At 47.5% G+C, this 14,767-nt stretch overlaps 1 protein-coding gene across 4 annotated transcripts; it reads left to right on the forward strand.

The window, feature by feature from the left end:
* Positions 1–6,141: 6,141 nt before the first annotated feature.
* On the forward strand, positions 6,142–14,352 carry PDP2 (pyruvate dehyrogenase phosphatase catalytic subunit 2). Of its 4 annotated transcripts, XM_045443019.1 has the most exons (3): positions 6,142–6,157; positions 7,111–7,280; positions 9,402–14,352. In XM_045443019.1, the coding sequence occupies exon 3, from the start codon at positions 9,456–9,458 to the stop codon at positions 11,046–11,048; it is 1,593 nt and encodes a 530-aa protein (XP_045298975.1). In that variant the 5' UTR covers positions 6,142–6,157; positions 7,111–7,280; positions 9,402–9,455; the 3' UTR covers positions 11,049–14,352. The 4 variants fall into 4 exon arrangements, with proteins under 4 accessions (XP_045298975.1, XP_045298977.1, XP_045298976.1 ...); XM_045443021.1 differs by lacking the exon at positions 6,142–6,157 and having other exon boundaries at positions 7,264–7,565; XM_045443020.1 differs by lacking the exons at positions 6,142–6,157; positions 7,111–7,280 and adding an exon at positions 7,289–7,418.
* Positions 14,353–14,767: the final 415 nt, after the last annotated feature.

Genomic DNA, 14,767 nt, shown 5'->3' on the forward strand with positions numbered 1-14,767 from the left:
GAGGCCACAGGACCTACACTTTCCTGGGCCCTGCATGGATACCTGCTCAACTACTCTGAGCCCCCTCAGGAACTGCACCTCCTAACAGACATAGGGGACCCCATCAGCTGCAGCCCCGATGGGGGCCTCCATGAGCTGAAAACCCATCTAAGCCACACACTGAAAGGATTATGGGGCCTTCACATATGTGAAGTACAAGATGATACTAAACTGATAGGTAACTATAAGGAAGGTAAACATAATTCTGATTTCTCTCATCACACTTTTATTTTAATAAAATATGAACTAACCGATTATTTTAAGGCACCTTCCTTTGGACTCCCTGAGAACATGCTCCATGTGCCTGTGGCATGACCCACCAGTGAACACAATCCGTGAATTGTTTTGTTTTTTTTTTTCATGAATTGACTCACTTAATTAACTCATTTCCTGAATTGACCCAAGACCTTTTGAAGTGGGTACCATTCTTATTCCCATTTTGCCGATGAGATACTGAGGATCAGATTGAGATACTTGCTCCAGGTCACATAGTTGGAGCTGGGGCCGGATTGGCCTACCTTGGAGCCAAGCCTATGCCACCACTCTCCGGGCCCCTTGAAAGGCATTAGTCGGTCTTCCCACTAATGACAGTATCACAATAAGCATTGTGGAATGATGCAGACAAGTGTGCGCACATACACACACACACACACATACACACACACACACACACACACACACACACACTCCCTCCACCAGCTCTAGGCAGCGAGATGCTCAGGCGCTTCCTGCAGTGTATTTACGCCCCCTTGTGGCCACGTGTGAGCCTGTAGCTTGGTCTCTGGTCCATCTTCGTATTCACTAGCAAGAGCCCAGCCTAGCCAAGCTAGGAAAGAACCCTTGCCCAGCCAGTTACCACTTGTCAAAAATTTAAAATATTTTTGCTGCTGTTTGTGCTCCTGCTTTGCTTGACACCCTAAGCTCTTGCTTCTTCTGCTGTCCAGGGCCTCCAGTGCTGGGTGAAGCTGGGTGAACTTGTCAGTGCCACTGAGCACCACTGGGCTCTTGGGGAAAGGGCAGGTGGAGGCCTGAGGTAATGGCCCCACTGTTTGCCAAAGGTATGGAGGAAGGGGAGGGCATTCCGGGGAGGGGGGGAACAGCAGGGGCTTTGCCCTGGGAATCGACGGTAAGTGTGAAAATAAAAGGCTGAATTAAATTTGACCCAGTCTCCAGCATAGCCTGGGGATGGGGGTGCCCTGATTACATTGACAGGTCCTAGTTCTTCAGACAGAAATAGCTTCAGAGCCAAGAAAGGAGGACAGCTCTGCTTCAGCACCCTCACATACTCCTTTCTGCCCCCATTCTGTAGTCACTATACAGCTAGGAGGAGGGGATATGTCCCCACAACATACATGGGAATGGCTGCCCCCATTCAGCAGATGGAGATACAGAGGCTCTAAATTTGACTGAGGTCCGTTGCCCAAGTCATGCATCCGGTTAATGACAGCACTGGGGTTCTCATGTCTGCCTGACCCGCAGTCCAGCCTCTGAAACCACCACATTACATGGGGTGCTTTGTGCTAGAGGAGGCTCTTGTCTTTTGGAAAAGCAGGTGTAAAAAAATGCTCAAAAGGGGCCTGGATGGCTCAGTTTGTTAAGCATCTGACTTCGGCTCAGGTCATGATCTCACAGTTCAGGATTTCAAGCTCCAAGTCAGATTCTGCGCTGACAGCTCAGAGCCTGGAGCCTGCTTTGGATTTTGTGTCTCCCTCTCTTTCTCTCTCTCTCTGCCCCTCCCCCACTTGTGTGTACGCTCTCTCTCTCTCTCTCAAAAACAAATAAGTAAATTAGAAAAATTAAAAAAATTAAAATAAAAAGATGGCTAAACAAAAATACAGTATGCTGAGAGGGTAACTGTCTTCCCTCAGGAGAACTCTTCCTCTGGTTTCAGAGAAGCTCAAATTGGCCCCTCAGGCTATTAAATGTGGAAAGTTTCTAGAAGAGTGGCTTGGAAGTGAGTCCAGAGAGTAGGACCCAGACTCTTCTTAGCCACAAGCTTAAAGTGGGACCCCCAGGAACCTGGTGAAGTCAGTTCAGGTTTCTGGACTTTATTTTGTGCTTTGGATATATGGGCATCTCATGAAGTACATGGGTTCTGTTAGATGGGATTTTAGAGCAAAAAGGAGGTTCATGGGGAAATGTTTGGAATTGCTGCAATAAAGTTGGATGAATTCCTTTTACTGCACCATTTCTCAGGGCCTTAACTAAGTTGTTCATTGTGAATCTCTTCCAGGGGTGGGTAGTAGAGACATGGTTCTTTTCTCTCAAAACATTTTCTGGTATGGCGCTCCATGGAGCACACTTTCAGAAGGCATGGGTGAGATGATCTCAAGTTCTTTCCAGCTCTGGCCCAAGGGTTGGAGACGGGGCAGGCAGCCCTGGCCATAAAATCCAAGCCCTTCCCTTGGTTCACAAGGTGAAGACCTTTGTCCTTACCGTTCTCTCTCCATGGAATGCTCTTTCCCAGATAGGCCAGGCTCAGTCTCGAACTTCCTTCAGATCTCTCTCCAAAGCCTATCTTATCAGAGGAACCTTCCCTGATTTCCAGACATAAAATAGCCTTCTGGTCCCCACCCCTCTCCCTAGCTGCCTCCCTTGCCCCAGAACAGCCCACTCTGCCTTCTTCTCTCCCACTCTTAGGTGTAAGTGTGTGGGACAGACATTATTGGGGGTTTTCCTGATTATTAAATACATGCTGCATGTTAAAAAAGAAAAAAAAAGCATATAAAGAAATACATGGAAAAGGAAAGAATGTGAAAGTTTCATGACCCAGAGATAAGTATTGTTAACTGTCGGCATGTGTCCTGCTAGATTTTTCTTTGCACGCAAAGAGGCATGCACAAAGGAAAAAAGAGGAGAAGAAATGCATACATGAAATATCGTTATTATCAAAACCAAACTCTCTGTTGTAATCTGGTTTTTCATTTGATGTTCTGTTCTGTCCTAATAGCTCCTTCCTGGCCTTTCCAACCCCACATTTGGCATCTTGTTGGATGCTGGGGACAATTGCTCAGGTGACACTGCACCCCCCACCCCTGAACCTAGCTCACTGTGTTCTCTGGTCCCTCAAGGAGTTGCCCCTGGGCCTGAAAAGGGTGCTCCGGGTACCGGGGGTGGGGCCTCCGCAGGGATGGCACACAGCAGCGGCTGGGCACCCTCAGTTTCTTGGACAATGTCATAGGGTAGCACAAGCCACGCCACAGGGCCACTGCTTGCTGACTGAACCTATTCCATACCCTGCAGCTTCAAGAGAAAGCAGGAAAACCATGCGCCTCCAGGGGCTCCAGGGCTGTCTTCCAACTTCCTCTTGCCTCCTCTTACCCACACCAGACCCCTCGAGCTGTTCTTCTGCTCCATTCCCAATTTACTTTCAAGAAAGAATATGAGTCATAGGCAACTTGGAGTGCTGGTGACAAGTACAAGGCCCACAAAATTGCCCCTTCCAAGCAAGGAGCTCTACAGAGGCTCAGAGAGAGGAAGTAAGTGACTGGGCCAGGATCACACAGCAAATAAGTGCCAGAACTGGGTCTTAGGCTTGGGACTTGAGGACGATGGAAAATTCTGGGCCTGCCAGTGGTTAAGTCTGAGTAGAGACAGCTGTGGGATGATGGTGGAAAAGGGAATGATTATTTTGGGGTCACAGGGGAAGACCTCTGGCCTACATCATCAGAGCCTTGGGTGCAGCTGATCTGTCAAACAGGTGAAAGACATTGATCTGCGTTTGGAGGAGCGTTAAAGAGACAGAAACACAGGTTGTATTTCCCCCAAAGGGTCTGCCCATCCTCCTCTAGTGAAGGGAAATCTTTAGCTTTGGCTCTATGAGCTAGGAGCTTAACACAACCACTTTGAGGCTTCCTAATTGTCCGCAAGCTCTGTTGCTTCAGAGCAGGTTTGAGAGGAGGGCTGAGACAAGATTTGTGTTTTTTAAAAATTCCCATGGGGCACCTGGGTGGTTCAGTCGGTTAAGCTCAGGTCATGATCTTGTAGTTCATGAGTTCGAGCCCCGAGTCAGGTTCTGTGCTGACAGCTCAGAGCCTGGAGCCTGCTTCCAATTCTGTGTCTCGCTCTCTCTCTGCCCCTTCCCTGCTCACACTCTGTCTCTTTCTGTCTCTTAAAAATAAATACAACATTAAAAAAAAATTCCCAAGCCTTTGTCACTATCACCCTCAAGACTTGTGAAATATGTCCTTGAGGTTGCTGCTCTGCAGGGAATGGTTACCGTTACCATTCCCTCTGAAGGAAAAGGGGCCCTGGGGAGGCGGCGGGGGGGGGGGGGGGGGGAGGTGCGTACACACACGTGTGTCCATGTGCATGGTCAATGTGGGAGGAGACGGTGCCAGGAAAAGTCACCTGTTTGGCCAGAGGTGGTGAAGCTGAATTACTTGATTTAGGATGACACTGGTCTGTGAGACAACTGTCGGAGGGCACAGATGTGCTCAGATCAGCAGGAAGGCTTTTCTGGGTTTATTCAGTTGCACTGGGGAGCACTAAGGTCACAGAACTGCTCCAAGGGGAAGCATGTCTGCTCGGCCACAAAGAAAGATATCTGGGGTTTTTACAAACTCTTACAGATATCAGGCCTAGATGTATAGTTTTGACAGTTGGACAAAAAGGTATCTGCTACTCTCTCAGTTCCTCCTGACACAAGATAATCTCAGATCCAGCTTTCCTAACATTCCATGGAAGCCCCTATTTGTATGGCTATAAAATCAGGGAATTTTGCCAGAATCATCCAAGGGATCTAACTCCCTACTCTGGTTAGGCCTGTGGTTGTTTTTAAAATATAGTTTTGCTGCTGTTGCTGCTGCTGCTGCTTCTCTCCCTCCTCCTCCTCTTTCTTCTTCTTGATTATACAAGAAATGCCAGATGGAGTAATATATGTGTATGTTTACTGTAGAAAATTTCTCTTTCTCTCTCTCTCTCTCTGCCCCTCACTCATTTGTGCCCTCTTTCTCTCTCAAAAGAAAAGAAAAAGAAAATTTCTAATGTTTACCTTTGACTGTCTATTTAGGGTAAATTAAAATAAGTAGAATTGGAGCACCTGGGTGGTTGTGTCAGTTAAGCTGTCTAACTTCAGCTCAGGTCATGATCTCAAGGTCTATGGGTTTGAACACCGAGTAGGGCTCTGTGCTGACAGCTCAGACCCTGAGCTTGCTTCAGATTCTATGTCTCCCTCTCTCTCTGTTCCTCCCCCGCTAATGCTCTGTCTCTGTCTCAAAAATAAATAAAACACATTAAAAAAAAAGAAGTAGAATTAGCGGATCAAAAATCGGTCCATTGGGTAGCCTCAATTTACACTCCTACCTGCCCAGAAGGCAATGCCTACTCACCAACATGAAGTACTAATCTGTTTTAATGATTGTCAGGTTGTTTGACAAAAACCAGTATCTTGTTTTAATTCTTATTTGCTTGGTTTTGACTGAGGCTGAATCTTTTTAAATTTCCTCAGAAAATGACAGCTGAGCTGCTGCTTTTCCTTTCTTAAGGAGAGATCAGACCTTTTCCTTCATTTTTCTTCTTTTAAGACCTTGAGACAAGAAGCACTGGGAGACGGGCTGGGGTTCTTGGGCTAGCCATCATATGTTGGTGACTGAGCTAGCTACAGCCTCTAAACGAAAGCTCCAGTGCACACAAAATCCTCAAAGATACATTTTTACTTTGGAATTGTTGTGTGTGGTAACAAAAAAAACTCTGTGGTTTCTGACTTAGCAGGGTGATGTAATTTCTCTCAGGAAAGTGTGGTGGGGGCAGCCATCTGTGTGCCTCCAGTAGTCACCTCAGGCACCCATAAATGCCTGCAGATGAAGTGATTAAACTGTGCTGACTCTGTCCTTAAGGATGACCCTTTGTCACCCCAAATGAACTATCTATACAAAACCTAAAAATAAAACTTACGCCCATTTATTTAGAATGCCTTAGAGTTATCTTTACTTTCAGTCTGAAACAGCCTTCTCAATATCCAGGAAGAGAGATATTGCAAATTCTGACTTACCAGAAAACTTCCTGAAAGGGCCAAGGGTGAGTGGCAGTATAAACGTCAAACCAGATGCAAGTCTGACAGGAGCGGTATTATGGCAGGCATGTCCTCGGGTCCAGGTGGGCTGGCCAGGCTCTCCAGGTAAACCAGTGTGTCTCGCTTCCAGAAGACTACATTCTCAGGGCTCCAAGTGGCATTTCTGGTCTCTGCCTCCAGGGAAGGACTGTACTTGCCTTACGATAATAAGGAAGCAGCGGATAACTGGAATCCCACAATACGAGGGACTGAGGGGTTATCTGGTGTCTTGGTTCTCAGTCTTTCTCAACCTACCAACTGGTAACCATTTCTAGTAACTGTCAGTGGTCAGATCAATATAAATGTCTTTTGAAGGCCCAACGACCCCTGGGAACCAATGAAAACTTTAGAGCAGGAGTTTGAGTTTTAGAAGGGTCACTGCCTGTTCCGTACAGGAAGAGCAGCTGAGTCGTAAAGTGAACGTAGGGAGACCAGATGAGAGGATTGGAATTGGGTAGCTGGAGGCAAATGTGTGATTGCAGAGATACTCAGGAGATAAGATTAGCAGGATTAGATAACAGGAGAGGGGCTGGAAAGAGGGAGCAGTTAAGACTCCCAGGATTCTGGTTTAGGCTATCTGGGAAGATGGTGGGGCCATTATTGGGTTAGGGTAGGAGAGGAAGGGCGAGTTTGGTAGGAAGGTGAGTTCTGAGCGAGATGTGTTCGAGGCGTACATAGGGCCTCCAAAGGGAGGCGTCCAAGTGGTTGAACACAAGGCTGTGACGCTTGGGAGAGAGGTCTGGATTTGGTGGGCAAAGCAAAGGAGAGGAAACCGTGCGGCATTACCAACAGTAAAGAATTGGAGAGGATGCTGGGTTTGGGGTGTGCAGAGTGTGGGCCATCACGTGGCGGGGTAGTTCGGTCCCTGATTGCCTGGTCGCGTGGCCGGGAACTCTGCTCACCCACGGTGGGAGCCCAGAAGGGTGCGGATGGGTGGGGAGGAACTGGATTTAGCTCCTCCCGCCCTGCCTGCCCTGTCGTCCTCCTCAGCCATTGGGTAATTCTTCTGTCCGTCAAAGGCCCGCCTCCGCAGGTGAACCAATAAGAGCTGGAGAGAGGATGCTTCCTTCTCCATCTGGAGCTGCACAAGGGGACGCTTCAAGGAGGTGAGGCGGGAGTGGCGGCTGCCGCAGCACTGTGCGCAGGCGTGGAACTGACAGGACGGACCCGGTGGCAGTGGCGCAAGCTGGTGAGTGGGGAGCGAGGGTCCGAGGTAGGGAAGGGAGCGATCGCAGAATGGGGACTCCTCCAGCCCCGCCGGGCGTCCCCGGAGCCCAGCCCTCTGCGGCCGTCAGAATCGGTTCAGATGATGAGGTGGAAAGCGGAGGTGAGGTGAAATGAGGTGAGGGGGCGGGCCCGCAGTCACGGTCACACCACCGCGCGCACGCGCCACGTGGGCTCTCGGACTCGCCAAGGACCCTTGGCTTCGGACCCCGGCACACGCACTAGCTGCGTTAGCCCTTGGAGCACCCCTGTGAGTTCGGCGCCTCGACTGCATTTCCCTATTTTACAGGCTGGGAAGCTGGAGCTCAGGGATGTGGCCGCGCCGGGGTATGGGCGCGATCGGGCTTGATAGACTCCCGAGACCGCACTCTTATCTATGAGGCTGTGGGGCAGAGACTTGAATTTGGGACCTGTGTTTTCTTCAGGGACGCGAAATTGTTTGGGTCCCGGCTGCGGCGGACCAACTTGCGTCCGGCACTGCTCCCTGATTTCTCTGCAGGGCCCTGGAGGGTGGGAGGTGCCAGGCGGCCTCTGTGGGCGTTGACCTACCGCTCCTGCCCCAAGTTCAGCAGGGTGGGCTGGCGGGGAGGAGCACGGTCCTCAGTTCTGAGAGTTCCCAGTGCCCCAACAGACAAACTGGCAGAGGGCAGGTCTCCTGAACGAAATCCGAAAACACGTGGGAAACGCTCCTCTTAGGTCACCCGGGAAAATAGAAAATAGAGCAGGTTTGTTTGTTTGTTTGTTTGTTTTGCTTTGCTTTTTGTCTAAGAGGAGGTATCCTCAGCGTCTGTTGAAGGTGGTAGGAAACTGTTCCCTTCATGTCCTTGTGGAGGCAGATGTGAACATTTTGGAGATCAGTTTGGCATTATGAGTCTACACCCTCTGACCTACTGATTCCTCCTTTGGGAAATAAGTAGATTAAAACCTAAGTAGGGAAAAGGTTGGTGCATAAGGCAGTGCAATTTGGTGTTTTATCCATAGCCAGTAGAAACGACTTCTAAATCTACAACAATAGAGAACAGTTAAGGAAATTGAGATTGTTTATGCCAAAATAGGGTAGTACACATCCCTGAAATGTCTTTATCATGAATAAAATGCTTAAAAGAAAAAAAAAAAAACAGATTTAAGTTGTGGTTTCAGTTGTATAAAAATGTATACAGAGTGACCCGAGGAGTCACTTAATGATAAAAGTATAACTACCTTTTTGGAGCAGAAGGGTCATATTTCATTGAATCCTCACAAAACCTTATAAGACGGGTATTCATCCCATCCCCCTGACAGACCGCTGGAGCTCAGGCAAGTGAAGCAGTGTGTCTGATGTTAGACAGCTGGTGTCACACCTGGTGTGCTATTGGGCCTTTGGAAATGCTGCGTCTAGCCAGTATCTGAGGACCTGTTGTGTGTTGTATGGGGCTGGAGAGCTACCGGTGAGTAAGGGTTCCTGACTTCATGGAGCGTATAGACTAGTGGAGAAGCAGATAGGTATTTAAATAAACACTTACAGTCTGTTGGGGAAAGCGAACATGGGAGTTAGACACAGGGCTCTGGCAAGGGAAAGATTTGGGAAGGAAAATATAAAGGGGCCCCTGGGTCAGCTGTGAGCAATGAGGGAGTTCTGTGGGGAAACCTTCAGTGGCTCTGTATGAATGGAGAGCATATAAAAATCCCGTTTTTCTCATTTTCTGAAATGTTATTTATGCGTTGTAATGGGAGGTAGGGAGACTTGCTCAAGTATTTTGAATTTAGTCAACTGTTTGACTATTTAAAAAAAAATTTTTTTTTTTGAGAGAGAGAGCTCAAAGAGAGAGAGAGCACAAGCAGGGGAGGGGCAGAAAGAGAGCGGGGGGATGAAGGATCCAAAGCAGGCTCCTCATTGACAGCAGAGAACCCGAAATCAGGAATTCAGGGTCAGGAACCATAAGATCACGACCTAAGCCGAAGCCGGCCACTTGACCCACAGAACCACCCAACTCTTTTAAGGTTTATCTTAAAACACTTTTGTTCAGAATAGTAGCAAAATAAATGTTTTCAGAAGTCTGTTTTTAAGAAATTAAATTTGAATTTTCTTCAACTCTTTAATTTTCAGGTTTAAAGAAAGCCCCTTTTGCGGAAGGAACACATTTGCCGGTATCGCTGCATAATGTCAAGTACTTTGCCCTTCTGGATCTTAAATTCTGCAAGGAACAGCATTGCCACGTTACAAGGGGGCAGACGTTTGTATTCAAGGTGTGCCTCAAATAGAAATAAATCAAGATGGAGACTCTTTTCCCAGGGACCAGGCACCCTGAAGCACAGTGCCCCGTGCAGTGGCTTTGCCCTGCAGAAAGCCTACAGACACACATCAACAGAGGAAGACGATTTCCACTTGCAACTCAGCCCTGAGCAGGTAAATGAAGTGCTGCGAGCCGGTGAGTCGGCTCACAAGATCCTTGACCTCGTCAGTGGAGCCCCAAATTCAGTGTTACGGTTTGAGAGCAACCAACTGGCTGCCAATTCCCCAGTGGAGGACCGGCGAGGTGTGGCTTCCTGCCTGCAGACCAGCGGGCTGATGTTTGGCATCTTTGATGGACATGGTGGCCATGCGTGTGCTCAAGCAGTGAGCGAGAGGCTCTTCTACTATGTGGCGGTGTCGCTGATGTCCCAGCAGACCCTGGAGCGGATGGAGGGAGCCATGGAAAGCATGAAGCCCCTGATGCCCATCCTGCAATGGCTCAAGCACCCAGGGGACAGTATCTACAAGGATGTCACGTCAGTGCACCTTGATCACCTCCGTGTCTACTGGCAGGAACTGCTTGACCTGCACATGGAAATGGGACTCAACATTAAGGAAGCATTAATGTATTCCTTCCAGAGACTGGATTCTGACATCTCGCTGGAAGTCCAGGCCCCCCTGGAAGATGAGATGACGAGGAACCTTTCACTCCAGGTGGCCTTCTCTGGGGCTACAGCTTGCATGGCCCATGTTGATGGAGTTCACTTGCATGTGGCAAACGCTGGTGACTGTCGGGCCATCCTTGGGGTCCAGGAGGACAATGGCATGTGGTCTTGTCTGCCCCTCACCCGTGACCACAATGCCTGGAACCAAGCTGAGCTGTCACGGCTAAAGAGGGAGCACCCTGAATCAGAGGACAGGACAGTCATTGTGGACAACAGGCTGCTGGGCGTGCTCATGCCCTGCAGGGCCTTCGGGGATGTCCAGCTGAAGTGGAGTAAAGAGCTGCAGCGCAGTGTCCTGGAGAGGGGCTTTGACACCGAGGCCCTCAACATTTACCAGTTCACCCCCCCACACTACCACACTCCACCCTACCTGACTGCTGAGCCTGAGGTCACCTACCACCGGCTGAGGCCCCAGGATAAGTTCCTTGTGTTGGCCTCAGATGGCCTGTGGGACGTGCTGGACAATGAGGATGTGGTGAGGCTGGTGGTGGAGCACCTGGCAGAAGCAAGTCGGCACAAGCCGGAGCTGGCCCAGAGACCCGCCAACCTAGGACTCATGCAGAGCCTGCTGCAGCAGAGGAGAGCCCAGGGGCTACGCGCGGCCGACCAAAATGCAGCCACGCGTCTGATCAGACACGCCATAGGGAGCAATGAGTATGGGGAGATGGAGCCGGAGCGGCTAACAGCGATGCTGACTTTGCCAGAGGACTTGGCGAGGATGTACAGGGATGACATCACTGTCACCGTGGTGTATTTTAACTCAGACTCAATTGACGCATATTACAAAGGGGGTTAAGAGTGTCCCGTATTGCCAAGGTTAACTTAAATGCTGCTCTAAGACATTTTCACTTACTCTTAAACTGGCTAGTCAGACCTTACTGTTAAAAAGGTAGGCTGAGGTAGGTGGGCTTAATAATAGACTGACATGAGGAAAAGCCAGGCTCGGTTTAAAAACGGTAGCAGTGATTTCATGCCACAGTGTGTTTTGGTCACCGCTTCTGCATAGAGAGGGCAGAGCATTGAGACCATAGAATTGGCTTGGGCCCATAGCCAAAGTCCTTTTATAAAGACGCTGTTGTCGTTAAGCCATCATCAGCCTGAGCCTTCAAAGGGTAAATGTAATCATCATCCTAAGACTATGAAGAACTTCAGGATTTCCTGATGTTGTGCAGAATCTGCAAACTTGGTAGTTTTCCTCAATTTACAATCGCGGACTTATTTTTAAATTACTAAGACCTAGGTTTACAGAGAATACTCTTTTCTATGCAATATTCTAACTTTTTTGTGTGATTATACTTGTGAAAACATTTTGTGATGCTGCATCCTGGTGTGTTTTTATGTTAAAACAGTCCTCAAACTTGCAAACAGGCCTGCTGTAAGCATGCTTGGAATGATTTGTCTTGGTTTTCAGCCGAGAGTGAGAGGGGCGAGGCCTCTGGACCAGCTGATGAATTGACTCGTGCCACTTGTGATACCTTCCACTGTGTCCCACCCCTTGAACCTTGAGCCACACTAGGAGGTAACTTCTATCTAAGCCTTAACTCCTCGCCTTCCCGGCATTAATAAAATATGCTCCAGGGCTTAGCCTCTGTGGGGCTATTTATAGCACTTAGCCTTTCTGATTATACCTCTCAAACGTTCTTGTGTTCATTCCACCTAATATTCCTACCTCTGCTCTGCCAAACTCCCTCACTCTACTGCTACTGACTATATGCACGCAATATTGTCCGGAAAGAAGGCTCCCTCTTCAAATGGTTATAGGGGAGGAGAAAATGCGATCGTGTGATATGGTAGTTGTGACAGATGTGCAGGCAGGACTGGCTTATGCAGTGGATTATGGACCTAAGATTCAGCCCCAATCTGGACAGGTGAAAACATGAAGAGCTTGAGAAGTCACTAACCAGGGCTGCCTGTCTGTGTCCTGAGAGGCAGTGGGGAAGAAGGAGTGAGTTTTGTCAGACGGGATGCTTGCCCTAAGACTGTGGGATAAACCGCCATGGCTTCTCCTCAGGAGCCAGACCATATTTAGTATAGGAGTTGGGGCAAAAATAAAACTGCAACCTGTAATGGCTTCTGTGGGCAGCACAGTCTTTGTGTTTATTTCAAATTAAACCATGTGGATCCTTTTTGGGGGAAAGAATTTCGTGTTCTCGTGAAATGCTGCGGCATTTACACAACAGGAAATGTGTCCCTAAATGGAAACACAAATATAATCCCACAAAGCTGACAGTTCTGTCTTCCTGCACTACGTTAGTTGATCCCTCTCCTCCTCTTCCACCTTGTACCATCCACTGAAAGAAAAAAGAAAGTTTGATTTTTCACGTCCCGGTGATACTCATTCAAGTGTTGGAGTGCTTTTAACTTGGGGACATTTCCCTGTCTGTTTTCCAGTGCAGCTGTTCAGTGATTGGGCTTCAGCTCCAGTCAGTGCTTAAGCCTTGGTCCTTTTATTCTGAAATCATTAGTGTTCCTTTTGACCTCCTGGATCATAACTGAGAAATAAAACGTGAATGACTGCCATTGTGCTTGCATGAAGGTTTGTTGCTAAAGTTGAAGACTGCTTGTCTGCCATCCTTTGTTCTTTATGTCAGCTAAACCCTGGCACACCGTCGGAGCATTTACGGGGATTACAGAGTGTATGAATCCCATTTTGGAGCCTAGCAAAGGCCATAAAATGCGTCTGACTCAGTAACTTGCGGGACAGCTGAGAAAATACAGACTTCCCACCTGCTTCTCCAAGCTTATCTGCGTTTTTTCTCTGCCTAATATATTTCCCGCTTTCTAATTGTAGTATATCGAGATGGAAGAAAGGCCAGTTTACTGTCTGCCTTTTTCTACTGTGAACTCTGTCAGCTCTTTCCATGAATGCTCCAAGGAGAGTCTCCTGGTTAACCCCCAGCATGTCTGTCTCCTTGACCACAATTCTGGTGTCTGTGGCCTCTCTGAGACATGGGCTACTGCCAGAGGACACTGGAATTTGAGAGGGGGTTGGTGGTACTTGTCAGTCTTCTAAAGCATTTATTATTCCTTTTAGTAAAGATTTCCATATTGAGACCTCTAAAATCAACTAAAAAATAAGAGTGAACATTTAATATTTTGGATATACCTTGAATAAAGTATGCTTTGGTTCTTTAAATTGCATATAATTGTAGGTAAGAAACTTTGTAATATTGGCATAATTTCAATATTGTTTTATGTATAAATATCACAGCTCCGCTAACTGGGAATTGGTCAAAATGGCTGAGAAGATGGTATTCGTTTTAAATGCGGGTTAGTAGCCTCAGTCAAGTTACTTACATTGGGTTTTCTGAAATATTATTTGTAACATTAAAGCTAATTTGTTATATATTAAAAAAAGCTAATGTGTTATAATGAAAATGTGAACTTTGAGGTATGTTAATATATAAACACAGTTCTCCAGAAGTATGATTGGCCTAAAAGGTCTTTAGTATTGGGCACACTGGGTAAAAGTTCAGGCTAAACACAACTGAGCTGGCACCCTTTTAGGCATAAGAGAAATATAAACAGCTTGAACTTGAGTCAGTTAAAGAAGAAAATAATGGATTGTATGGAATAAGAACATGTGTTCAGAATGAATCTGGCTTGAGTCTTTCGTCCATCGGTCCCTGGTAACCTATCTTCGTTTGACAGTTCTTGGGAGGCCTTGACTTCCCAGATTAAACCAGAGTATCTTGGAACTGAGCCATCCTAGTTTCATCTTAATGTGGTGCATTTGTCTCTGAACATGTCCTTCCCCTGGTGGAAAAAGCCCAAGTAGGTTTGGAGCTGGGGTCTAAAGCCTGGTGGTACAGCTGTCATGCAAGCAGCCTCGTGCATCGCCGAGGGGGAAAGGACTGCTGTGCAACCATTTCCCGAGCAGCCTGGAGCTCCGTCCCTTATACTTTGGGCACCTGATGTTGAACTTGCTTCCTGGAAAATAATTTGTTATCAAGCATTTACTTGGACAAATTACTAACCATGTTCTTTAATATTTACTGACATTTGTATTTTAAGCTGTACTCCCATGATCTTATTTGACATTGATTTTCTGACTATTAGAGATATTTAAATGAAACTCGTAAATAAAAGGCAAAATGAAATTTGGTTTCTTTTGGTTTGATATTAATTTCTTTAGGTCTGTAGGGTACTAGATTACACCAGCCCTTGTTTCACCACCTTTATCTGGCCATGGAAGATTTTAGTCTGTAAGAATCCACCCCGCCAAAGGAGAGGTCTTCTCTGCAAATTTGTCATGGCTGCTGACCACACAGGAAGTGCTCATTGAGTGTTAACTATGTGTGTGAGCACCTGAAATGAAGGAAAAGGAAATTAAGGCTTTTGTTCTAAGGGTCTCCCCACACTCAGTGCCAAGGCCTGCTGGGATTTCAAATTTAACTGAGCCTGTGAAACCAGCTTTTGTTAAATGCAGAGCCAGCTTTGGGGAAACATTCCAGACAGCTACTTCCATAGTGTTGGAGACCCTCTCCACCTCTTCCCACCACCCTCCCCCGCCCC

Source organism: Leopardus geoffroyi, chromosome E2, assembly GCF_018350155.1.
Source record: "Leopardus geoffroyi isolate Oge1 chromosome E2, O.geoffroyi_Oge1_pat1.0, whole genome shotgun sequence".
Taxonomy (NCBI): domain Eukaryota; kingdom Metazoa; phylum Chordata; class Mammalia; order Carnivora; family Felidae; genus Leopardus; species Leopardus geoffroyi.

What these genes read in the sequence shown, in the direction of transcription:
- PDP2 (XM_045443019.1), top strand. Translation starts at nt 9,456, where the DNA reads ATGTCAAGTACTTTGCCCTTCTGGATCTTAAATTCTGCAAGGAACAGC.